The sequence below is a fragment of the Strix uralensis genome, chromosome 5 (assembly GCF_047716275.1).
Source record: "Strix uralensis isolate ZFMK-TIS-50842 chromosome 5, bStrUra1, whole genome shotgun sequence".
Taxonomy (NCBI): domain Eukaryota; kingdom Metazoa; phylum Chordata; class Aves; order Strigiformes; family Strigidae; genus Strix; species Strix uralensis.
In genome coordinates, this window is record NC_133976.1 from 40,235,288 (window position 1) to 40,261,689 (window position 26,402).

At 41.9% G+C, this 26,402-nt stretch overlaps 2 protein-coding genes across 4 annotated transcripts in view; both read left to right on the forward strand.

Annotated features, from left to right (window-relative positions):
- Window positions 1-4,258, forward strand: part of NUP107 (nucleoporin 107) — a 31,793-nt gene extending 27,535 nt beyond the window's left edge. For all 3 annotated transcript variants that reach the window (XM_074870535.1, XM_074870538.1, XM_074870537.1), the window contains 6 exons: window positions 963-1,065; window positions 1,245-1,405; window positions 1,599-1,724; window positions 2,375-2,488; window positions 2,776-2,943; window positions 3,932-4,258. In XM_074870535.1, the coding sequence (XP_074726636.1) occupies window positions 963-1,065; window positions 1,245-1,405; window positions 1,599-1,724; window positions 2,375-2,488; window positions 2,776-2,943; window positions 3,932-4,039 (780 nt within the window). In that variant the 3' untranslated portion in view covers window positions 4,040-4,258. The remainder of the gene's footprint in view (window positions 1-962; window positions 1,066-1,244; window positions 1,406-1,598; window positions 1,725-2,374; window positions 2,489-2,775; window positions 2,944-3,931) is intronic.
- Window positions 4,259-5,096: 838 nt separating this feature from the next.
- SLC35E3 (solute carrier family 35 member E3) lies at window positions 5,097-11,646 on the forward strand. The gene is made up of 5 exons (XM_074870539.1): window positions 5,097-5,580; window positions 5,773-5,883; window positions 7,490-7,648; window positions 8,595-8,677; window positions 9,142-11,646. Exons 1-5 carry the CDS (start codon window positions 5,191-5,193, stop codon window positions 9,326-9,328), a joined length of 930 nt encoding a protein of 309 aa, XP_074726640.1. The 5' UTR covers window positions 5,097-5,190; the 3' UTR covers window positions 9,329-11,646.
- The last annotated feature ends 14,756 nt before the right edge of the window (window positions 11,647-26,402 follow it).

Below are 26,402 nucleotides of genomic sequence, written 5' to 3' on the forward strand. Positions count from 1 at the left end.
GCAATCAACTGCAGAGTGTTTTACTGTAGATAATCCATACTTCTCTTTCAACAATGGTGGAAATTGCCTTGAAGAAGCCTGTGAGGGAAATGGGCTTTCCATGTGAACAAGTGAAGAGTTGAATTGCATGAATTCATAACTCCTGTTTCTACGTGTCCTTGATCTTCTGGGCTGTGGTGTATGTTGCTGAGCAGCATGTCTGTATGCAAACAATAAGTGCAGATAAAGCCCATGAAATGACTATAACAAAGTATGATGTAGCTGAGAGTAGGATGATATTGTAGCTTCTAAGAGTTATGAGGATTAATACTTTGGCTCTCAGATGTACCTTATAAAGTGCTCAAGTGACGTAGTCTAGCTACGACAGTCGTTGCCTTTGCTGGCGGTTTCCTTGTCGTCGCTATTGAGTGTCAGTTGGGTCCAACTCAGTACTTCAGTGACAGTGAGGTACTGTTAACAGCTTGCATTCAAAGTACTGTTTAGAAAGCAACTGATAGTTTGCAAACTTGTGGCAATTTTTTTGCTGTTCAGTACAAAGTTTAAACTCTCTAAGCCAAATAGATAGTTTATCTAATGCAAGAGTTGGAAAACTGTGGTTGCAGGCTGATGACACCCCTGAAGATTATAGCAAGGGCTCCATGAACCATGTTTGTACAGCATATTCATATTAAAGTTCGAGGAAGACGTGAGATAGTCCATAAAAATTTTTGAATGCTGATGCTCACTCATTGGTCTGACAATCTTGGGAATACTTAGAAATGGATTTTTGAATTATTCTAGATTGCAGAGATTGTTTTCTAAGCTTTTGATACTGAAGTTGTGAATAAAGCAATCCTAATTTGTATGTCATAATGCTATCCAAAGATCTCTAGAAACTTGTGTATTTCACTGACCAGATTTAATGTGTCTAACATCAGCTGTATGCTTGAAATGTTAATGAATCTATATGTTGTTTTTTACAGGCGGATCAGCTGAAAATAGATGTGATTGACTGGCTCGTATTTGATCCTGCACAGAGGGCGGAAGCACTTAAGCAAAGCAATGCAATCATGAGGAAGTTCTTGGGTACTAAACTTTGCAAATACTGTAGATGTTTTAAATGTTGTTTTTTGTTCTCATTGGCTCTTGGCACTACATTTGATATAACTTTGAATCTGGTCTGTTAAAAAGCATGGGTTTGTCAGTTTATAAAAACAAAGTATGGAAATTACAAAGCTGTTGATACTCAGTTCACATTCTCATAGCATCCAAGAAACATGAAGCTGCAAAAGACGTGTTTGTGAAGATTCCCCAAGACTCTATAGCAGAAATATATAACCAATGGGAAGAACAAGGAATGGATACTCCACTTCCAGCTGAAGATGACAATGCTATACGGGAACATTTATGTATTCGGGCATATTTGGTGAGTTTCAAATATGCTCTATTCCAAGTTATTACTTAGATATAATGGTGGCTTTGCCTTGGGGGTGAAACTTGAAGCTTTGTCCATTTGATTTAACTTCTGATTCCTGGATGCACTGTAGCTGTGCATTTAATGACATTCTTATAATTATATGAGTTTAAAATGTCCAAACACCGTTTCCATTGCAATCCAGGAAGCCCACGAAACCTTTAATGAATGGTTTAAACACATGAACTCAGCTCCACAGAAGCCTTCTTTGTTATCACAAGCAAGTTTCACTGAAAAAGTGGCCCATGAACATAAAGAAAAGAAGTATGAGGTAGGTAAAAGTTCAAGTTTTAGTTTAATGAAACAGAGTAGAAGACTGCTAATTCATATTGCTTAAGAACTCTATTATAAATTATTCTACTTTTATGTTGAGAGAGTTGAGACAGTAGAATAGTAATGCCACAACACAGTAAATTCTCATGACTTTTTTTATGCTACTCAGCTTTACATATAATATTGTAATATAATAGTAAATATTCATTCTAACATGTTGATTGAGTTATTAATAAATCTGAGTACTTGATTTTGCTATCAACTCTTCTTTATTCTTGTGTTTGTCGTATTTTCTTTTCTAAAAGATGCTGCTGTTTTGTTTTGCCAAAAGTTATTTTTACGTGTCTGGCCTGTGTGAATATACTGTATTCAGTTAATACAAGTATTTGTTTTATGGCAGAATAAGTTTAAAATTATCTTTCTCTAGTGGCTTTGCTTCTGAGCAACCTGTCTGACTCTCTGGACAGGGAATTAAGCAAGGATGGAAATAGCTGTTAGCAGCAGCCTCTTAAGTTTCAGTCATTAGCTGAAGATTCTAATTTTAATTGGAGCTGTGCCGGCTGTTGCAAGCTACGTGAAGAGTCTGTGTTAAAATAGCTTTGGAAATGATCTTGTTCTGCGGTAGTTTATTTTTTGTTTCTTTGCCAGATGGATTATGGTATTTGGAAAGGCCTCCTGGATGCTCTTACAGCTGATGTGAAAGAGAAAATGTACAATGTATTGCTGTTTGTTGATGGAGGATGGATGGTTGACGTTAGAGAGGTAAAATTAATTTTTATATCATGGTGCAGACCACAAAGCACAGATTATAGCCAGTTGTACCTTTGTCATCCTTAGTTTGATGTACTTCTGTTTAGTTGACTCTGGCCTTGCTATGACCTGTTACAGATTGATTCCCCTTCAGTTACCATATAAATCAGATTTGACAGTCCAGTCTAGGCTGGTTAGTCCAGTTTTTTGCCTCTGACGCTACTAATTATGTGGCTATGCTGAGATGCCTTTTAAAGGTAGATGTTCATAATACTAATATGTTATTTTGCTATGGTAAGGATGCTGAGGATGACCCGGAACGAACACACCAGATGATTTTGCTGCGAAAGCTGTGTCTGCCAATGATGTGCTTTTTACTGCATACGGTGTTACATAGTACCGGACAGTATCAGGAGTGCCTGCGACTGGCTGACATGGTTGCTTCTGAGAGACACAAGCTTTATACGGTGAGTTGGTGAGAGCTGCAGCAGCTTAGCTTCCATTTAAAAGCTCTGTGGGTTGACTGTGGAAAAAGCTTCTATATAGAGAGGAAGATGCCATATGTTCCTTAACATCATAAGTTTCTTTATCTCTTCCCATTCACTGCAGTAGTAGTTTCCTTGTATGCTGACTTAAGGAATCAAAGAGTTAACTTTGAAACACCAAGGATGATGCCGGTGTTTTGACAAGCAGTTCTTCGGAGTAGTGCAGTTACTAATTTTTGGATGGGGGCTACTGAATTGAAATAAGCTTAACAGTTGGACTCAATGATCTTAAAGGTCTTTTCCTGCCTAAACAATTCTGTAATTCTAAGTTGAACTGTAGAATTGTAATTCAATTTTTAAAATTTCCATTACATTTCAGAACACTGTATAAGCAAGTTTTGGTTTGGAGCACTTGGTTTACCCCTAACCTTCTTTTCTTCCAAAAGCCTAAAAAACAACCCCAAAAAACTTTATCACTTAAAAAAACCCAAACTCAAGCAAAAAAAAAAAAAAAAAAAAAAAAACAAAAAAACCACCACTAAACCACAACACTTCCCCCCCTCTGCACAAAAAAACCCAAACAAAAAATCCCAAAAAACACAAAAAACCAAACAAGGATTGGAAATCTGAAAAGAAACATCAAGGCTAAGAAAAATAGTGTGATGCATTCGCCTGGATTGGCTTAAAATCTCTGCCAGCAATAACAGGAAAATTAAACTTGGCTGTTTACCAATAATCTCTGTAGCAGTTATGAGACAGAGCTATCTTGAGATTACCTTCAGATACTGCCTTCGGATACTGCTACTAGCTTCCAGTCCTTTACTAAATGCCATTCTGAAACATCTGATGTTCACAGTCTGAAAGAGAAAGAAGAAAAATTAGTAACTTAACCACCATTTATTTTGATATCAATGCTATTCATTGCAAATAAATACAACTTCATTATGTGGTTGTTTTTTTTTATTCTTAGGTATTTTCAAAAGAAGAACTCCGAAAGCTTCTACAGAAGCTGAGGGAATCTTCTCTGATGCTTCTGGACCAGGATCTTGATCCTTTGGGATATGAAATTCAGTCATAGGATTTCATGTAGATACTTGCAAAAACTTCTGAACATGGACATTCTGGTTATAAAAAAGCAAAACCATGACTTGGACAAACTGTTCTGGTCTTGGGAAAAACGCAACCCTCAGACTTCAGTTTCAACTTGAAAAATTCCGACCAACTTCAGAGCTGATATTTGTTATACAGCCTTTTTCATAATTTTTTTTTCTAATAAAAGTGCTTCACAAACAGGAAACGTTTGTTCCTTCTACTCTAAAATGTCATTATATGAATATGGTGATTGTATGAACCTCCTTAATCTCTTTGCTACACACCAAAGAGCTGCCCCTCGACTGGAAACATTACTTGGTGGGAGAAGTATGTGCAAGGGTACAGTGGAGAGGAGAGCGAGACTGCAGGAGGAGGGTGTGGAAAGCAGGGGAGAAGGAAGCAGGTGCAGGGGGCTGGAGGAGAGGAACGTCACAAGCAAAAGTCGAAGGGCCAGTGCCAGCCCTCCGGAAGGGGTTTGTACTGTTCTCACCTACCTTGTGTAGTTGCTAAAATGCTGGTGTAATCCCGAACTGGAGGAAGGGTGGTTGTATGTGGAAACTCCCAAGTTTGAGATTTTCTAATTTATTTGGAAACCTTGTTCTGGCCCTGTTTACACTGTAAACAGACATTCAGCTGCTTGTCCCTTAACGAGAGTGTGGAGGATGGAGCTGTAATGCAGCGGGGCTGGGGCTTCAGCTCCTTCACCCCGGTGCTGCCTTCTGACACCTGACAACGTAATTTGTGTTACACCTATAGGGACATATATTTTTATGTGTGTGTTTACAGAAATACCCAGTCCCGTTGCTGAGAGGAGCTGGGGGTATCCCCGAGGTGGGGGGGGGCCGGGGCGAGGTCCCGCACCGTAGCGTGGGTGTCCTTAGGGGCAGGGCGCGTTTGCTGCCGCTCGGTGGCCGGGCGGTGGGGGGGTGGGGTGTCCCGCTCCAGGGCGGGTTCCCGCGGATCGGCGCCGCAGCTCCGCCCGCCGGGGCGGGGCGGGGCCACCGGAAGGCGCGAGCCCACGTGTCCCGGCGGGGGCGGGGGCAGGCGGCGGCGGCCCGGCCGGTGCGCTGGGGGCCGGCGGGCTGCCTCGGCCGGTGCTTCCCCCCCCCCAGCGCCGACCCGGCCCCGCGGGACGCCATGGGCTGGATGCCGGCCCAGGGTCGTCTGGCGGCGGGGCTGCTGGTGAACCTGGCCGCCTCCATCTGCATCGTCTTCCTGAACAAGTGGCTGTACGTGCGGTTGGGCTTCCCCAACCTCAGCCTCACCCTGGTGCACTTCGCCATCACCTGGCTCGGCCTTTACCTGTGCCAGGCGCTCGGCGCCTTCTCCCCCAAAAGCCTCCAGCCCGCCCAGGTGCTGCCGTTGGCCCTCAGCTTCTGCGGCTTCGTCGTCTTCACCAACCTCTCCCTGCAGAGCAACACCATCGGTACCTACCAGCTGGCTAAGGCCATGACCACGCCGGTCATCGTGGTCATCCAGAGCCTGGCTTACGGAAAGACCTTTCCTCTCCGTATCAAGCTTACCCTGGTGAGGAGGCGGCGGGGCTGAGGGGAGCGGGGGGGGGGGGGGGGGCGGCCCTCGGGCGTCGCCTCAGGCCGGGCGGGAGGAGGGAGGCGGGGGGCGCGGTGCCCCGCGCCCCCCGCCTCCCTCCTCCCGCCCGGCCTGAGGCGACGCCGAGGGCAGCGGCCCGGCCTAAACCGCTTCTATCTTCCTCCACAGGTCCCCATCACGCTGGGCGTCTTCCTCAACTCCTACTACGACGTGAAGTTTAGCGTCCTGGGGATGGCGTTTGCCACCTTGGGCGTCCTGGTGACCTCCCTCTACCAAGTGGTGGGTAATGGCTGGGGGGGGGGGGGGCGGGTGGTGTTGGCAGGGAATGTTGTGGTGGTTGTTGAGTCTTCAAGCTGCTGTCCCTTGGGTAGATCACCTTTAAACAGCACCCTACCTTCCAGGAAACCCTCCCTACTCCATTATTTATTTTAAAAAAACCCAAACCAAACAATCACCAAATTGTGGTAATTCACCACAACCCCTGGTAAATTGTTTTGAGGGGTTGATCATCCTTGCTGCTGAAAGTTTAGGTGTCATCTTTAACGTGGTCATGAGCATATTTTCAAGGGGTGAAGATCGGGAGAGCACAGATTTTCTCCTTGTTGATACAAGTGCCTGGCATTTGAGCCTTTACCTAGAAAGGACATCTTCCAGTCCTTCAGTTAATCCCATGGTTTATCCTTGAGCTATTTACATTTTATCAGCATTCTTCTTCAATTTCGGCTATATACAGTTTCAGATAGAGAGTGCATTAATATATATGCACAATATAACCTTTCTGATTAGGGTTTCAACCTGATTAGGGTTGAAAAAATAGATACATCCAAGGACTGCCTTAGCCCTTTCAGCTGTAACATTGTCCTAACAGCTCACAACCAGTTCATTATCAGCCATGACTGTAAAAGCCTCCCAAATTAGAGTCCCCTGTCATGTTGATGTGACAGTCATCATCAATTTAAATGTGAACTTCTTTGTTACAGGTGTACTGTGCCTCCAAAAGAAGTGAGGCTCTTTGACCCATAGTGTGCAAGATGATAAATACTGGTCTCTTGTCCTGTTTTGGGGCAGGAGGAGGAGGAGAGATTGCTGCACAGTAACTTTTGTGGTAGTGTGTGTACTGGAGAAATGACAGTACCTAAGTGAAATTATTCTGTAATTTTTAAAAAAGCTTAGCAAATTTATATGCTGGAATCCATGTTACCAATTAATGTGATTTACGAAGTATTAAAGTAAATGTCATCCTTCAGTACGATATAAAGATGCATCTTTTTGGCTGTAACATCTGTCTTCATAACCATAGATAACTAATGCTGTCTCTTAAAGCATGCTACATTGAAAATCCAAGTTATACTCAATTATAGTCAGTATTGAAATGAAATCCAGTAAATTTGGAATAAACTGGTAAAAGAAAGCCAAAGGTTTACTGGTTTTGTTAGCTTGTGTGTTGAGGAAAACGAGAAGAAAGGAGCAAAAGCAGATCTCTTCTTAGGCAAAGGTGCTCAGCTCCATCATAGACTGGATCTGGAATTTGTCTTGAGAATAAAAGGGAGCTGGCATTTTCTTCCCAGCTCTGCTACTTTTTTGTTCTTCCTCAAGTATAATACTTTACCCACAGGCTATGGGAAAAGGAAGGTTTAGGGGGGGGGTTTTCAGGGGTTTTTCACTGCCCCTGCATATGATTTTCTCCTCACGTGGCTTGTGTGCTTGCAAGAGACAAACACATGGGCCTCCAGTAAGGCAAAGGTAGAAGGTGATGCTCAGCAATCTGTTTATCTAGTATCGTCCACATGAGACTCCCTCTGTTAGTAGCCAGTTTGCTTTTGCTCAAGTTTTCAATTTACGTTTTTTATTCCTGATGCTTAATGGCTTTCTCTCTTTGTTTTAGTGGGTGGGAGCTAAGCAGCATGAGTTGCAGGTAAACTCTATGCAGTTGCTGTACTATCAGGCACCAATGTCCTCAGCTATGTTGCTGTTCATCATACCCTTCTTTGAGCCAGTCTTTGGAGAAGGGGGAATATTTGGGCCCTGGACGCTTTCTGCTGTGGTAAGGCTTTTATTGACTTTATTTAAATAAATAATCGTCATTGATGTAGTTAAATTTGATAGTAAGATCTGTTTCTTTGTGAGACAGTTTTTTGTACAGTCATTGACTATTGATGAGATGAGAGGAGCGTGTGCAAGAGAAAAAAAGCACTTATTGTGTCTGTCCCACTTCCTCCCAGAGGAGAGACTCTGTTGATTTACCTCTTTATTCTTGTTTCCGTTGAGAGGGTGTCTGAACAACAGGAAGATCTTTACAAAATCCAGAAGCTTCCCCTAGCGTATTAAATTAAAAATACGCAAGTGCCCTAGATCTAGCTCTTACTGTCCACTCAGAAGAGAGATAAGCATGCTCACTTCTGCACCTTCCAACTGCTCTTCTGTGGAAGGATGCCAATGTTGGCTGTTCTCTAGAATGCTAGTTTATTTTCACCAAGTGGGCTATAATTTCCCTCTTTATCCTTCTGTCCAAAAAAGAGCCAGTGGCATATTCTTACCGCTGCTGATGGTGCTGCTCAGTGATGGGTCATTTCTTGTAGCGCTGCAGTTTATGAATGGGATGGCAACTACTCACAATAATAAAACTGACAGTTTTCCAAAACAGTTTTTGTTGTGACCATGAATAAGACTTTGTCTCAGAGGTAGAGAATACAACCTCTACGTGTATGAGTAGCCACATTTTCCAAATAGCTCTTCAATGTTCACTGAGAGTAAAGGAGAAAAGGCTTGTGGTTATATCAGTATATATTTACAGACATCATACCCTGAGCTACTCATACGTATCACCAGCGTCTGCACTGATTTGATGCTGTTTCTATTTTTGTTCTCCGTATGTTTTTCTTGCCTGATACTTCACGTTTAAAAGTAAAGGAAATGAAATAAATAACCTGGAATGTATCTAAAAATGGCCAAAGGGTGTCAGATTACTGACTGTGTCTGTTAATCCACAGATAATGGTACTGCTGTCTGGAATAATTGCCTTTATGGTAAACTTGTCCATTTACTGGATCATTGGAAATACGTCACCTGTCACGTATCCTTTGTAACATTAGTTGTTTCTCCTGTTTCCATACGAATTATGTTAGCATTCATTTGAGCTGATTTACTGTGGGAAAATTGTTTGGTAACCTGCCTGCTTTATCTTAAGGGTTGAAGCTGGAAAAGCACGTTCATATTTTAGTGTCTTCAATTTCTTTGGTGTTTGTATAGATAATGGCGGTTAACTTACTGATGTGACCTTCATACCTACAAAGAATATTTACCCACGCTTTGGCTACCTTTGGGGAGTGTTGGCATGTCAGTTTGTAGTGTGTGATGGGTGAAAGGCTTTAGGTGGAGGCTAGTTCTCATAGCCGCGGAGATGTGGGAAAGTTGTGTGAGTTGAAGTCAACGTGTCAATACCATTTCATGCTTTGGATGTAATTAATGAAGTTCCCAAGTGTTTGTTTTTACAAAAAATAATACTGACATTTGTTATTATCCTTAACAGACTTCTAGGTATAACATGTTTGGACATTTCAAGTTCTGCATCACCCTCCTGGGAGGGTGCCTCTTATTTAAGGATCCACTGTCTGTTAATCAAGGCCTTGGGATTCTGTGCACATTGTTGGGCATTTTAGCTTACACCCACTTCAAGCTTAGTGAGCAGGAAAACAGTAAGAGTAAATTGGTTCAGCGTCCGTAAAACAAGGGGTTCGGGAGATGTGACTAATAATATTGTGAAGGAAAACAAGTATTTAAATATGCATTGGTTCTAGAATGCACAAAATTGCCTCATTCATTTAGATCTATGGTTTCAGTTTAACCTCCAGGATCGTTATTCTGTAACTAAACCAAACGAACTGAATTATGTGAAATGCTGGGGTTTTGCATCGCAGTCCATCCTATCGTTTTCATTAAATTTAAATGGTAACTTAAAAGAGAAAAAGGCACACTTCAAATTGCTGTGGAAATTGTACTGAAGTAACTATCACTTTTTGCATACCAAATGAGATCGTGATGGTTACTGTTATAATACAGAGAAAGAAAAGGAATCCTGTCCTTGTGATCATGCCAGTATTGCTGTTGTGAAGAAACTTGGAGGCACTTTTATGCAGATGTTCTGGTATGTGGTGATGCTTCCTCCTTTTTGTCTGGTGAACAGTGAAGAGGAAACATACTTTTTTGTTCAGTATTAAAAAGGGCCGCCAAGCTAATTCCTATTTCTTGTATGCTTTCTTACGTATGTTTGACTTCAACACGTTGATTGTTTTTGGCTGAAGAAAGTAGATAAAATTACAGGTGGAGAGAGACTAGAGGGAACACTGGAAAACTTGAAGCAACAGGCCAAGCTATAGGAAAGTAGGAAATCGGATCTAAACAGCTCACCTCAAATTTTTCTTTTGGTCCATCAGGACATTAATGAAGTCATTTGTGTTTCAGAAAATTCTGTTACTGCTTTATAATTTTCTCTATGCCAAAACCAAGGCTTTACATGAGATCTTGTAAATACTCGTGGGCCTAATAAAATCTCTGATTTTGTGGTAATAACCAAATATTTTGCGGCCCTCACACACAGACACCCATGCTAAAAATATTTTTTGAGAAATCTTGGGAAAGCTCACCATCTGTAACGGACGTGAAGGTCGCCCGGTTCTCTCTCCTGCCTTCAGCCGCACCTGCCTCGCTCCCGCACCTTTCCCCAAGAGTCACCTCTAGTGGGATCTGCAGGTTTGGCTGCTGTCATGGAGTCGGGGGAGGCCCAGGGGTGGTCTGGGCAGTGCAGGGTGGGCAGTGTTTCCTCAACAGGCAGTCCCTGGAAATGTATCGGAGTGACTGAAGGGTGCGAGGTGGGACCTGCTTCTGCTCTAATTCAGGAAAGCTTTGAAAATTATTTCATGACAGTATCAAGCACTGATTTTGACAACGGGGAAGGAAGAAGTTCAGTGCTGTTCTATTTAAAAAAAGGAAGAAAAAATAACTGCTTTCAGTAAATCTGGTGAGAACATATGTTCACTAACCCTGCAAATCTAGAATTTATTTGCAGTATCTTAGTCCTTACATTTTGGGGTTCGTTTTATCTTCATCTACCTCTAGTAGATTTAAAGAGGGGAATTACGTGAACAAAAGCAGGTATTTAAGTTTTACAACCACCGACAGAAATGATGCTTCATTCCTCTAAGCTTTTTACAATATAGGTAACAAATCTTTGTGTAGGAAACAATGTAGATCTTCTCAAACTTGTAATTTATTTATTCTGTTACAGAGTTCTTGATTTAAGAAAAAGTTATTTCTCTGTGTGACCTAAGTTTACACTGTAATACTCTCTATCATTTCAGAGTTAGAAATACCTGAATAATTTTCCACCTTTACCAACTGTGTCTTAGACATTGTACTGGTCCAAGGATAATTTTTTGTATACATTTTTATAAATCTATATAATTAGTTCAAAAATACAGCCTGGACTGCTGGAAGATGTGTTCAGACAGTCAATCTGTGGATGCATATCCTTCAGTACATACACTGAGAAAGCCATTTGCGTTAATTTGTGCTGTGCACAAGTTCTTCTAAATGTAGATAGAGCGCAAAGACTTACAGTTAGAAGACAACAACTGAATTGGAAGCCTGTATGACAACCATATCTGGGATGAGACTAATGTAAATATATGTAAGTGGTAGAATGAACAAAACAACCATGTCTGAAAATAGACTCCTAAAGGAGAGGCGCAGATCTGCAAAAGAAGGTTCACAGTATCATTAAAACAATACATTATAAATACAGTCTGTTGTTGGAATGTGTAAGTCGTGGAGGTCACTTAAGTGACGTGATTTTTTTCATACGTTCAAGAACTCTCCTTTGAGATTTACCTGTTGTATCTAACAAATAAAGTATCTTGAACTTTGTCATATGATTCAAAATATTAAATCCAGCAGGCTTGTGTAATTGTGGGATAAATAGATCTCTGTATGTATTGTTTCTTTGGATACCATGTGTAGGGTGGGAATAAATTTTTAATCACTTGACTGATGTCTGCTTATTGAAAGGGAGAACAGTTCTTGTCTTTCTCCATCTTTTGCTTGAATTGCATACACTTTGGGATCTAGGTGTGCATAAGGCAAAATGGTGTCACTTGGATTTCTGTCTATATAAATATTTCAAGGAGTTTGCACGTTTTGTGGCTGAACTCGACACAAATGAAGGAACTTTTAAATACTGAGGTAAAATTGGAGTCTTATAAAAATTACTGATAGTTACCTGGTGGGAAACTTGCTTATTCTAGTTTTTACTACATTGCTTTAATCTGTTTTCCTGCTAATTATGTTTATTTCATTTAGTTTTTGGCTTTCCTGAAAGAGGAATCAGGGACTTGGCATCTTTAACAATATGTAGTCATCACCCTATATGTGCTGTTGCAATTGGAGCTGTACTGTATAAACCCTGGTGTTTACTTTCTGCTTTTCATTTTACTTCATATTCTACATATAACTAAACTGTGGTAACAAGATGGACCTTGGTCCTTTTCTGCTGTTGAGTGCTTTGCTGCTGATATTAGCATTCTTTACTTTAAAAAGCTACTGCTGATGCAGTCCCAGTGGAAAAGCTAGCGTAGATACCAGGGTGGCATTTAAAAATGGGAGCAGATCCAGATGATTCTGAATAAAATATGAGTGACTGGTGGTAAGTTAGCTTTGCTAGCCTTGTCCCTGTAAACACTTTAGAACAACATACGTGAGGTTTTCTCGTTTTCCCCACAGGAACAGGAAGTATGCCTTCAGTCAGTTCAAAGCTTTGTGTTACCTTTAGCTTTGGTAACTTGGCACTTGTTTGACAGATTTTTGCATCTGGTTTTGTACAACTTGCTAAGTTCTTGCAGGCTCTGGGGGCACTGTGCCAGAGTAGTTTTCCTGTTGAGGGGTGAACAGCTACTCTCAGGCTTGAGGTTGAAGGAGAGTGGTTTGCTGCTGTTACATGTATGAAAAGGAGGTTTGTCTCGCAGGAAGCTTACCTTCAAGACAGAGCTGCAATTCAGCAGGAATGTGTCCTCTCTCTGTCTCATTTTGTGAAATGGATGCCCAGTGATGGCCTGGGGCTAAAGCAATATTAAAGCCTTGTTTGGGCTACCCATAGTTTTTATTAAACTTTTTTAAAAATATCAGTGGTAGACAATGCAGGTTAAGTATTAAGGTAAAAACCTCATTTTTATAATGTCTTATATAATAGGAACTTAAGAAGAGTTTTTTATAACATTTTGGAGTACAGCTAATGTGTGACGCCTCTCTAGTTTGTCACACCTGGACAATCTATCAAAATGTAATGATAGATTTCATAACTGGCTGTATATATTTATACAGTTGGGCTGCTGAGAAGGGGCTTGTTCTTGAGCAGTACTGTGCTGCTAAACACTGGCATACTGTTAATGTATTTAGCAGTGGTTTAGAAACATCTAGCCTGAAATGCACCAGTGTGATTAGGAAAGGAAAAAGGCTCACTCTGGTAAGTGAGCTTTTTATCTTCTTGCTTTTAGCAACAAACATGAGGCAGTTCAAGGGGATGCAGAGAGCAGGCCTTAGTGTCCCTCAAATCACCTTTCATAATAAGATTTTTTCTCTCAAGATGTCAGTTTTGCTCCCAGTTACATAGCTGGTGTCTTACCTGGATTTTAAAAGAAGCAGAGTTTGGATTGCAGACTTGCAGGTGTTTGCTTGTGTTACGGGCTTTTTCCTCTTAGAATTTTGTGTTAGCCATTCACAACCCAACTTCCCTGTTTAATGAGAAAACAAAAAAGGAATAAATGAAAGGTAGACTGGCTATATAGTGAAGATATGTTTTGTTTTGCACAAGAATTTGACTCTTCTAACTGTAAAGATACAGCTCTTTCTGTTTGTTTCGCTGCTGTTACAATCAGATAGATGCACAAAAGTACCAGCTTTCTGCTCCATACAAATTCACTCTCTTCCTGCTGGTGCTTTCTCTCTGATGGCTTTCTCAGCCTTCCATTTGACAGCTCAGTTGCAGCAAAGATGACTGGGATGTCAGCCGCAGAAGATTAAGAACATGAAGTGAAAAACTATCAGCAGGAGCTGATAATAATCTTGGGTAATCAGAAATCCTACTCTAAGACACAGAGACATCCTACCAAAAAGACCTGTGCTCAGCAGCAGGGAGTGGTGTGGGTTTATCTCCAGGCAGGTGTTGCAAAGAATGCAAGAGCTGAATTGTATGAGTTCTTGCTATGCTGCAGTAGTTGACAAATGGAGTTTAAACTAGCTTTTAATAATATAAAATTTGAAAATATAAATGTCATGCAAAAATAAATAGCTGGATTCAGACAGTATAAAATCTTTGCCAGACTGGTCCCACAGCGATGGTTAACCTTCCCGAGAGAAGGGAGCTATTGTTCTGCCTCCCCTTTGCCCAGTGATGCTGGGCTTAGTGAAGGAGTGTTTGTGTTCCTGAAAGCTGGTCTGCTTTTTTTCAACTGTACCAGTTGGTCCAATGAAAACATATCACCTCTCTCTACAGAGCTTGTCTCGCTGAAGTTACTGTTTCTGCTTTCATCTGACGCGGATCGTGCTCCTGCCTTCCGCCAGTAGCTGAAAGGTCTAATGGACCCTGGGGAGTAGAACATACTCCATCGCCTCGTGTAACTGCAGTGTCCAGTCAGCCCTACTGCAGGGGATCCAACCCAGCCCAAAGGGTCATAGTTACAATCTGCAGTACAACAAGAACTAAAAGAAAGGGGAAATGTTATCACTTTTCATTGTTTTAGTTGCAAGGCAGTTACTAATCCTTTCAAATTTTAGTCATTGTCATTTCCCTTTAGTATGCGCATAAGAAAGCTCCCTTTCCTGTTTCAGTCTGCCCTTTCTGTATAAAGTATAATTATGCCATTTTTTAGGGAATTCTGGAATTGAGACGGAAATTGTATTCACTGCTCACATAAACATTGACCTCTCACTCAGTGCTGCTTTTTTTTTTTACCTCAGGACCCTTGACTGCCTTCTAATTCAAAAAAAAAAAAAAAAATTGCTTAAAATACAGGAGAAGTCAGGTTAACCTGAATTAAGAGGTAACTTGCCAGCTCAGGAGTTGCCTGGGCCTTCCCAGCTGTAATGGCTCAGTAACTGATAGGCACAATATGCTGCCTTTATAATGGAAAGGCAGGAACAGACATGGACAGATTAAACATAATGTAGTGAAAGTAAATTATGTATTTAGGAACAAGTAGTGGGGATCATCCAAAGGTTGCTTGAGGATTAGCATTGCAAAGATACATTATGATTTGTTACTGGCTTCACTGGAATATGAATACAAGCCTTTCATTCAGAGGCACATGGTTATATTTAAGGAGCTCCAAGAAGTCCAGCAGGGCTGCGTGGATAACTAGCACATGCAGGCTAGCAGCGTGTCAGAAAACAGCAGGATTATTTTTAGAACCGTAGATGGCTGTGTCGCATCCAGGAAGTGCAGGGAGGAGATCTCTGGTTGACGCACAGCATAAGAATGTAATTTTTAATGACCTTGGCACAGAAAACAGTTATATTTTTTACTTTCTTACAAAGCAGAGGCTGAGAAGCAAACTTGTTTAAAGGAGCTGTGTTCTAAGCGGGTGAAGCACATGGAGTAATCATGGCTACTGGGACCACAGAACAGAGGTGGCTGTGATTAAAATAAAAAGTGAGACAGTGGATGAAGAGACAACTGAGAAGAGTATACAGCACATATACATCTAGGCAGGTTTTTAAATATAAGGCCTAAGTTTAGATGCTTAACTCCACGATTAGGCATCTAAATAGCAGGGCCAGATTTGTCAGTGTGAACTTCTTCCCTTTCAATTGTACTTAATGGAGAATGGTATGTGCTCAACATTTCTAGAAATGAAGCTGCATAGTTGACAAGTTTGACATTTTTTTGGTCTCCAGCTAAATTAGATATGCTGTTTAACAAAGAAACCGAGTCCTTGTTCTGCCTCTTTACTCTGCCTGTAATGTTTTTAATCCTCCTTACTCTTTGGGGAAAAAGAAAACATTTGCACGTGTTTATTTTCTGTTGCGTAACTAACTAGAGTGTCTAAATAGGTTTTGTTTTACAGTACACTAGAGTTGCATATTAAAAACTTTGATTAAGATCTTGTAATTTACCTACATGTGTACATGTTGATTCCACTCAGGTTTCTGTCTCTGAGCTGGAGAAGGCTGCTTTTGTTACACAGCATCAACTGTTGTGAAATAAAGTGCTTCTCTCCGAGGAGTGGAAAGGCAATGTTAAGGTCTTCTGGGATCCAAAGTGGTTTACTCATTAAATGTGTTTCTTGTGGTTGTTAGTCAAAAACTGGTTTCCTAGTTGTTAATCCAGTTGAGAGAAGAAACCAACAGTGGTGGTCATGTGTCCTTCAGGCAATTATGATACATACCTGAAAATACAAGATCTCACTTTTCTGAGTGGTAAAATGATTGTTCTGATCGGGATTAAAAATGTACCAATGGTTTTTAGCTAGTATCATTCCCCAGAGACCCACTTTTCCAACTTTTCTTCAGGTACAGTTTGTATCAGACTTTGGACTATGGGTAGAAAAAAAGAGGGAGAGAGAGGTAGTAGATTTGTCTCCTAAACAAAGCCCAAGCACAACTTTCCCATACAGGCTATTTTGATTCATGGATAGCTTTGCCTTTATGAGGGGTGGACATGTAAACTTTAATTCTATAACCCTAAACCTGCAATCTCAATGAGGTCCAGCCGACACCAGAGTGGATGGACATGGGAGATTGGCACTGAGCTGAGGCTGCTCAGCACCCAGAGTAAGTTGTTTTTATAGAACTAGATGCAAGATTACAGAACCAGCTGTACTTGGGTGTCATTGAAACCTCATCTCGGATGCCAAAGAAAGAAATTAAATTACCAGTAGTTTGAGAATCAGAAACTTTGGGTTACTAGAAGATTTAGTGAAAGACATGCTCTTAGCATGCATTAGATGAGATGACAGTCAGTGGAACGGCATGTTACTGCTTAAATGCACATGCCCTGCTCCTCCCCACAGCCTTGGTGCTTGCTTCTGCCTTGATCTGTCTGAACTGGGAGATTCATCTGCCCCTCCGCTAGACAGAATAGCCATGACTGGTTCAGACAGCAAGTGGGTGCCTTACTGTGCAGGCAGGCACGTTTCAGTGCTGGGACAAGGGAGAAGAGTGACACCACACGGCTAGAAACAGGACTGAGGGAAGCAGGGCGGGCTGGGAGGCCTCTTTCAGTAGTCCAGATGCAATGCCCACAGGCCCAACCTCAGAAGGCAGGTTTTGAAGAAAGCCCTCTTTTCCTGTACAGCTACCAACTTCTCAGCCAGAAGCCCTCAAAGAGTTTTTCAAACACTCCACAACATATTTTTGTGCATATAAGTGGTCTTGAAGTCTTTGGGAGACTGGCTGGCTCTGAGCCTCAGTGCCTCCGCAGCCTCCTACGGGCTGGCAACTCTCTATTCTCATTGTCCCTTCCCTGTATAATGGGAAGATCTTTGGAAGGTTTGTATGTTGGTCCTATTTTTCAGGTTGCTCTATTTAGCTGAACCAGTCTGTGCTACATCATCTGTTTCTGCTTCCATGAAGACGGCTGTACTCATTTGAGAGCCTACATTAATTCACAGGCTGTCGCACAAATCAGAAATCATTGAGATATTATTTTTAAAGGCTGGTTAATTTTCTAATCGGTTATTTGTCCCTAAGCAAGCCAGGATTTAAATATCTTGTAGTGAAGTATTCTCAGTGTTTTCATTGAGTGTAAAAATAAGATAAGCAGTCCCCTGAACTTTGGAGTTTCCTTTAAAAAATGGATGTAAATCAATGCATACAAAGATACCTAAAGAAATTATTTTAGGATGTGACATCCTTACTGACTAACAGGATTTAACATTTTGGGGCTAGGAATAACTGAAATGAAACAAACTTCTGCAAAGATTTTTCTGCAAAAGTGGCTTGACAGGATTGGGTTATAGCAGAAGAAGCAGCCAGAGACACTGGGCTCTAAAGACACACTGCATTGAAAACTGTAACCAAAACCTAGTAAAAATGAAGAGCTGATATGCATATATAAAGCACAGATAAAACCATAAAATTGCCTTTGTTTTACTGCAGTCATCTTTTTGGTCTTGCATAAAATAATTGTATGGCTGCATGGACCAAAAGGACTACTTACGCTGTCTGCACACACTGACAGTGATGTGAGATAGTACTGCTCCTCAGCTACTTGGCAGCTTCCCCTCTTCCAGAGATGATTGTCCTTTCCCATCTTTGTCAGCAAAGAGGAATGTGTGCCCATGCCATGGTCGCCCTTGGATGCAATCATTTAAGTAACAGTTTAACATGCCAGACTGTGAACTGACCCCACTGAGATGTGGGGAGTGATCCCTCTGACTTACTGTGTTGCAAGGGCAGTAGCTTTTGCTAAGAAAGTACCACCAACAGCAGAGGGAAGCGATATCTTGAGCTGGAGTGGCTTTATTTGCAAGAGCTGTAATAACAGCGAATCGTGCCTGCTAGTAGACAAAGAAACGTCAAGATCATCATTTTAGAACTGTGTGGGGAAGAAGCTTTGAAACTCATGGAATGATTAGCCACAAGATGAAAGAGGGTCTCACTTCTCAGTCTTTTATCAAAAAGAAAAAGTTGCCACAGTAAAATGTGTGTATTTGCTATCACAAAGGAAATTCCTTTAATATCTGCACAAGTGGAATGCAAAATATACAGCTGAGACATGCTCTCTCCAGATGTCACGATGTAAATTTCCAATCAGGGAAGAGAACAGGTTCAGCTTGAACTCAGAGCAAATGAGCTATAAAACAGAACGGCCTGCGAACTACTCTCAGGAGTGTCTTCATCAGCACAATCAACCCAAGTCATCTTGCAAAGAGAGAGTTCAGCTTCTTTGCCACACAGGAGAAGCTGGCTAGGGCTAGCTAAAGTAATTATCAGTAGTAACATGTACTTGTTACTTCTCCCTAAGTAACACCTGAGGGAAACTTCTGGGAATTTGGACACAGTTCTCTCACAGGAGACACTGCAGGGGCTTATCAACCCAGGTGACCGATACCGCAGGACATTCAAGGTGTGGTTAAATGATAAGGGAAAGACTGCTGAATAGCTCCCTGCCTTCAGAAGAGGTTATTTCCCCATTTCCATCTCCGGTTCTCTGCTTCCAACTGTGTGTTCCTGCTGCTTTCCTTGTGATGTCTTGTGCTCATGTGACTGCATGACAAAGCAAGCTGACATACTAGCAGCAAATAAAAGTAAATATCCTGCTGTTGAATCAACTAAATTTGTGGTCAAATGAGACACAGCCAGGTCAAAGAAATACTTGGCTGAGAATGCACACCTCCTGGCAAGGCCATTGTTTCAACAGGGCATTAGATGGGATCAGGACATTCTTTCAGTGAGATATTTAAGGAGCTGTGCAAGGTGGCTGAGTCAATCCAACACCACACTGCTTCCAAAAAAGGTCTCACCATCAGAGCTTGCAGCCAGCAGTGAGGAGACAAGGCGAGCGGGACACCTCTTTGCAGTGGTGTGCTCTGAAATCAGCTCAGCCTTCTGTAAGCTTCACCTTCAGCAGTGCTGCTGCCTAAGCTAGCTAAAGCAGATCCCAGCTTTTCCCCTGCCTACCTGTCTGCTACCACTCCAGTGATGTCCTGGCCCAGCCGCTCTGTAGCTAACTACTCAGGACCACCTCAGGGAACTGACCTGCAGAAAAAAATGCATTATTGCTCAGGTGTGCCAGATCACTTTATCCACTTTATGCCGTAGATGCACAAATATCTGTGCCAGTATAACAGAAGGGGCAGCAAGAGAATGGAAGAGGTAGATGGGAACTCTGTGAAGTAGCATGCCGACCAAAGAAATGGGTGATGAATCTTCACTAACTCACCATTAAGCACAACCCTTTTAGTGTGCGTAAGCCCACAACTGACAGGTTTCTTTGAGTAGAGCAGGTATAGTAGATAATGTGGCTGATTAGGGATCAGGAAGAGGGTAAGACAGGCCCAAGTCATTGATTCTCTACAGCTTTACCTACATGCCATCCAGTTAAGAATGAGGAAATTAGATATTGTAGCATCTCCTGCAATGAATGAGTTAAAGATCAGGATAAGCAATTATATGCCAAAAGGGATGGTCTGTATTCTACCAGACCTTCTTCAGTAGATATTGGGGAAAACAAGTGTTCTTATGAATCTTCTTGAAACTCGGTATTTTGGCACGGAAAGTCATAAGACCTGTGCTCTCAAACAGCTCACTGCAGTGCATGTCTGGATATGTTTGTGTGAGGCTTGTTCTGCTTATGTGAAGAAACTGCAGCCTGTCTCCTGACAGCCAAGTCATGATGCAGCAGTAACTTACAGACCCACAATGGTGGATTTGGGATTTTCCCCTTGTGAGTAACACTACCATGGTGTATTTCTCTCAAGGTGTTCTACCATGCTGTGTCTCCTCTGGCCTTGGCTCATATCTGAACAACATGGTGTTAAGATAAGTAAGGTGGGTCAGAAGTCAAAGTCCAGTGCTTACATCTCTCTCCAGGTACACAAACAACATCAGAAGAAACTGCTAAGAAAAATGCACAGACTCAAAGCTACCACAGCTAAAAAGATTTTTTTTAAACAATGAGGGTGATCTAAACTAAGATGCTAAGATGGACCCCGTGAAACCAGCTGAATGAAGGAATGCCAAAAAGTCCATGCACTCGCTTTCTCTAGAGGCAAGAGATAACTGAGTTATTAATACGTCAGTGAAACCAAACAAAGCATAGAACAGTATTTTGCATGGCTCCTTCATCTGCAGTCAGAGTTTAGCCTGCATCCTGCTTTTCCAGCGGCATCAATGGGTTTGTGCAAGTTTTCTCCATGTATTTCTAAGAGCCTTTCTTTGCGTGCCTTAAATGGAAAAAACCTTTTCTCCACCAGATGGCACAATGACCAACAAACTTTCACAGACAAACCTTACAAAGCCAGCGTGGTCTAAGGCTGAAGGCTTGTAAAGGGAGGTAATGTCTGCCAGACCAGCTAATGGAGCCAGGGGAGGTGGCAGAAAAACAAGCTTAATGGCACACACGGCCTTCAAAAATTCATATACCGTTTGGATTAATACTTCTGTCTCTCCAAAGCTTGCCTTCCTGATAAAGACTGTGGATGTTATCCTGATCTGCATCGCCCACCGGCACTTAGAAAGAGGTTTCAATTAGTAGGGCAGCTGGGGTGGGGGATTTCCCTTGCTCTTCCTGTTTCATATTTAGTAAAAGAAAAAAAGAATATTCTGGTAACAAAATCATATCACAGACAAGAACTACCTGTCTTGTTCAAGATTCTCTAGTGCAGCTGGACCCACTAGAGGGTCCTCAGGCTAAGGCTAAGACCTCAGGAGGTCTTAGGTCCCACTAGAGGGACCTCAAGCTAAGACATGCCACGTACTGGAAACCAGTACCAGGTGGCTTTCAGGTAGAAGCAATGAAGAACTAAAACTCTACAAAAAAAGAAGAAAGGCAGAGTGTTAAATATATGGGTATTAAAACACATTAAAAAAGGAGTAAACCCTCTTGCTATATGCTTTTTTACTGATCCAATTCTACAAACATTTTCACATGTAATTACCAAAAATTAACACATGTAAGAGTATTTGCAGAATAGTTTGCAAGCTCTTTGTATGAAACTATTTTTTATGTCTAGAGAGTATATATGTTAAACGTACTGCGGAAATATTAACAAAATCTGAAAAGCAGCAATAACATGGAGGGGAGAAGGAGACAGAATATGCAAGTACTAGGAGAAAAACACTGTAGGGGGCAAAGTGGAGAAATTCAGAGGTCAGTGTAGAAAAGAAGCTCAAGACAGTGCTGGTCATCCCAACCACTGTCAGGCACCTGACCTCCAGAATGTCAAAATCCCACTTTCTTAGTATTTTGCACTGCAGCTCTGAGAGTAGAAAACAAGTATGAGAGCTTTTCCCTTGATTCAGGGGGAAAACATGTATGAGAGCTTTCCTCTTGACTGTCATGTTCCAGGGCCTTGGCACCCAGCTTGGCACAAGCAGATTAATCATCAAGGCTGTTGCAGCAGAACTGCCGCTGCATCTCTGTGGGTCACAGAACTCCTCCCAGGAACACCCAGCTGTCTTCTTAACCAGCTCAGTTCCCTAAAGCTGTCCAGGCCTTTGGAAGGGCCTAGGCACCTATGCTAACCCCTTGCACCTGGTCTTACAGATCTTCCGCAGAAGGACTTTATCTATGGTAGATGGCCATTGAAGGACAAATAATTTTTGCAGAGATCTTTAGATCTCCAAGATCTTTAGAGACATTTGCCTGTTCTGTTACAGCACAGAAATATTTTCTGCTTTGGTCTCCCTTAACAGTAGTAATCCATTAATTCTGGGAGATGAAGTTTAGTCCCTATTTTCTCAGCCCTTTCTTACTAGACATTTGAATATGAAAAAAGACCTCTAAAATGAACTGTGAGTAGCTGCAGGGAATTGATAAAACTGATGCACAGATGGAGCCTAAATGCTGAGGCTAATAGCTGCTTTCCATGTTTTAAGTAGCCTCCCTGAGAGCAAGGGACAAACCTTGAGGATCAATGTAAGGAACCAGTCAAACAGGACCATTAAGAACATCGGTGAATAAACAGCTTTTATCACATCCTTAACATTCATTAGTATGATTATGTCATACTGATAAGGTACTTTGACAATTCTGTCAGGTTATTGCCAGTAGAGAGCAAGTTATCTAATTATGTTGTCTGTGGAGATGCAAGTAGAGGAGAGCTATACTTGTGGACTGGAAGAAACAAATCACACAATCAGCCATAAATAAAAATGAAGGATGCAACTTCTGAGATATTTCAGAAATCTAAACCCGCCAATTCCAAGTACTGCTAGAAAAAGAAATCTGGGAAGAGATCACTCAAGATGGAAGTATAATGTGTGGCCCACTACAACTGTATCATAACTAGGCCTTCTGGACATTAGGGCAGTTAAAGATGAACCTCCATATATGTCATGTGTACATCTCTTCCCTTCACATCTTTTTTAAAATCAGAACACTAATACACTACTGGAAACACAATAAAAAAATTTAAAAAAACAACTTTACTGCATATTTGTTATGCTATGCAAACTTAAAAGATCACAAGACCACGTGCTTCAGGATGACTGCCCCTCCAGTATAGCCTGTTTTCTGTGTAAAGCTCAATATGCTTGAGATGTAAAGCACTGTCTCAGAGACTGCTTTGCCAGCTAAGGTAAAAAGGAAGCTTGGTACAAGTCTGTAGCTGTCTGGAATTAATTGGTGAATTTATTTTCTATTCTGCCAGCTTGTCATTCTTGTACATATATGCACTGGCTCTTGATCTAGAAAACCTGCCTTTTTCTTCCGTTTCTTTCCCATAAGAGAGTCTTTCAGTCAGACCACATACAGCCACCATTTTGAACTGGAAAGGGCAAGAGGCTTGAATACCACTGTCTGGACATAAAGTTACACAGTGATTTGGGTTTGCTTGTTTACAAAGAAAGCAATGCAGTGCATACAACTCACTATTAGGAGCCCATGGATTCAGTGCTCTTGGTTTGGGCCTCAAGTGGAGTTCGGGTTTATCTGCTGACTGTGATTCAGGATGCTCCAGGCTCTCTATGAACACTGGAGTTTACGTGTTTCACCAGATGGACAAAACGTCAGTTTTGTGTATCGGTCGGAAAAGTCCATATCACTATAGCTGCTGAAAGATGACAGAACTAGCACAGATACAGCTCCCCTCCTGGTAAAACTGCACTAGTTCCCTCTCATACATTGTGTTGACGTTACTATTCCCTCAGTCCACAGAGAGAACCTTTCTGTTTTGGTGGCATGAATTTTGGTGTTTCAACAATTCACAAGCAGGCAAGTGGACACTTCTTGCTTGGCAACAAGTAGGCTTGCCAACTATTAGGTGGTGAGGCAACATATGATCAGGATCCACCTGAATCAAGAGAGGGCATATAGGTAAAAAAACCCCACAGATTGGGTAGCCAGGAAAGCAACGTGGCTCTTCAGAAGGATGATTTAGCAAAGTATATCAGTCTATTTCAGGAGGTATATGGATCCATGCCTGATTTGGGGGAGATTTAATCTCAAGGAAACTCCCCTCCTCAGCAAGTCCACTTCCAAAGTGAGCTTTGGAATATGCATCCAAGATTGATAACATAGCCCTGTTTGTGATGGCAAGGAACTCTTGAAGGATGGCAAGGAACTACTCAACCTTCAAGGCTGCAAGTTGAGGCTACCCACCAGTAATGCCTCTAGTAAATGCTCCAAACTACTTGTCTAGCTACTAGCACTGTTGCTTAACTGCACGTGCTGTATGTTAAAAGCTGTACTGACAAAGCTATGCTCTCGAAAGTAGAGCGCCATTTGATACCAGCAGAAAGATGATTTTGTAATTCATCAGCAAAATCAATTGTATTAGCAAAAGGAGAGTGCTGGGGCTTTTCTCAGGAATGGATAGCTCATTCTGCGTCAAGTAAAATCATACAGCAGTCAGTAAGGCTGCATGAACCAAACGTTAAATTGTGGAGCAACCACAAGAAGGTCTGCAAGGGAGGATGTTATAGAGACTTTGTGGTCCAAAAGAAAGGATATATGCCTTGTATAACAGGCAGCTAGAAAGCAAGCATGGAAGCACGCGGGGGAGATGTGGACAAATGGGTTAGCAAGGCTGACACAATTGTAGGAGATACATGATCAGCTCCATAGAATGGGTCTGAGTTAAGAAGCTGCTTGTGTAATAAAACACCCTGCTGGGTTTTGTTGTTAGTAACAAACAGTTCAAATAATAGACTGACAGTTTAAATAATTTTTTTGTTTTCCTCTACCCCAAACTGCAGCCTGACTTGAATAGTACTTCAGGCCTGACCTCATCATCAGCTGTAGTTCTGTCCATACATGGCATCCCAAACAGACTGGATTTGGATGACATGCTACATTTGCTTTTAGCCTCTCCTAGATCTAGGCTGTCCCTAAATACATTTCAGTGTTACCTCAAGAGCTTCTGAAAGACATCTCAGACTTACATGTGAGTCTTATTAGCCTGTGCACACCCCACACCCCCTTCTGGGCCACTCCCTTGAACAGAAATGTGTTTTGTGCTAGACTGAATAGTACATCTGAATGACAGACAGTGAACACTGAATTAAAAGAACAGTTCTAAACTGAACTGGGGTCATCCTAGTTTGCTTAAACAAGGCAGATGACCATTGTTAAACTGAGGCCTTCTCTGATCTAATTACACGCAATCAAGTACTCCTACAGAAGGAGAGATCACTGGATTATTTAATTTTCACAGTTACAAACCAGTAAAGCAGGAAATGGTCACAATCTAGCCACATACTTCACCCTGCTTAACAAGAGGAGAAAAGCATGTTTCTTCACTCAGTGATGCTCCTAATACAAAACTACTGAGAGTAAGAAGAGCCTTTTCCTGAGATTTTTCCCTCTTGGTTCTTTAGAACTACAAAGACTAAGCAGAAACTAGAGGGGGGAAAAAAAAACACCCAAACTTTTCATCCCCTGATAGATATTGAGCAATTCTAAGCAGAAGTTCAAGATAATTGGTTTATATTTTTGCCAGTTGGCCTCCCTTCAGAAGGCATACACTATTGTTTTGTTTAATTTTGCTTGTGGCTGACTGAGCTGCTACCAAATAGGAATCAGATTTGGGCAGACAGACTACCAGTGTCTCCCAGATGCATGAAGGAATGTGTATGCCAACTAAACAAAAGTAGAGTAACTTCTGTCTTCTGATGTGGGATTGTTCCAGCTCCAGGTGGTTTTGAAGCAGCTTGCAAGAGCAGGGTGCACCTGAACTGAATGTCTGTGGGAGGAAGGTAAGAGCTCATGAACAGCTGCTAGAAGAACATTTTGTTTGAGACCATCTTTGCCAGTCCACCCGAAGTAATTTTACATTTTCCAACATAAGCAAGTTTAAATCTGGAGGTACGGAAATTTAGGAACTTGCCCATCTCATATCCAAAGCACCCATAAAATACTGCAGGTAGCTGAGCCTAGGTGCACACACAGGTGAAGCTGCAGAACGTTGCCGTGCCACCCAGTCCGCAGAGCAGCTGGGGTTGTTGGGAAGGGCAGCACAGCCCTGGGCAGCTCAAAGACACAGCTCCCGTGCACCAGAAAAACACAAGTTTAACAGCAAAGTACAGCTCTGTGTTCCCTGTTAAATAGCTGCAATAGCATCGCGTGTGGTCTTTGGGTTCCCACTGCTGATATGAGCCTTGCTCTTCATTCCTGTTTGTCATTACTGTCTGTTCAAAGCTGCCCCCAGGAAGGTTGCGTCCCCTTTTCATTTGGTAGAATTTGGGTGTCATTTACAGTAAGAAGTTTCCAGTGGTGGTACTGACAGACCTCTCCATTGGGATAGGTCTTCACTTCTGAAGGTCTCTGAACTGAATATGCTGTTCCTGGCATGAGGCTTTCTTATCAGTGTGCTTTTTCTTACACAACAAAACAGGAATGTCAAGGAAACAACAAAATTCTTTCTCTTGTATTCGTACAGAAGTGTACTGACCCGCTGTCTGGTATGTGGGGTCACGGCTGCAGCAGACAGGCCTGCCAGAAAGCCCTGGTAAGCTGCACATGCCCCAGCTGCATTTCAGCATCCTTTTTCCCCTGTCCTTTTATCTTACGGTGCCTGACAATCTCCAGCACGTGGCTGATCGCAGCTTTGTGTCATACTAATAGAGATGCAGTCTAAGGCTTTGGGAAG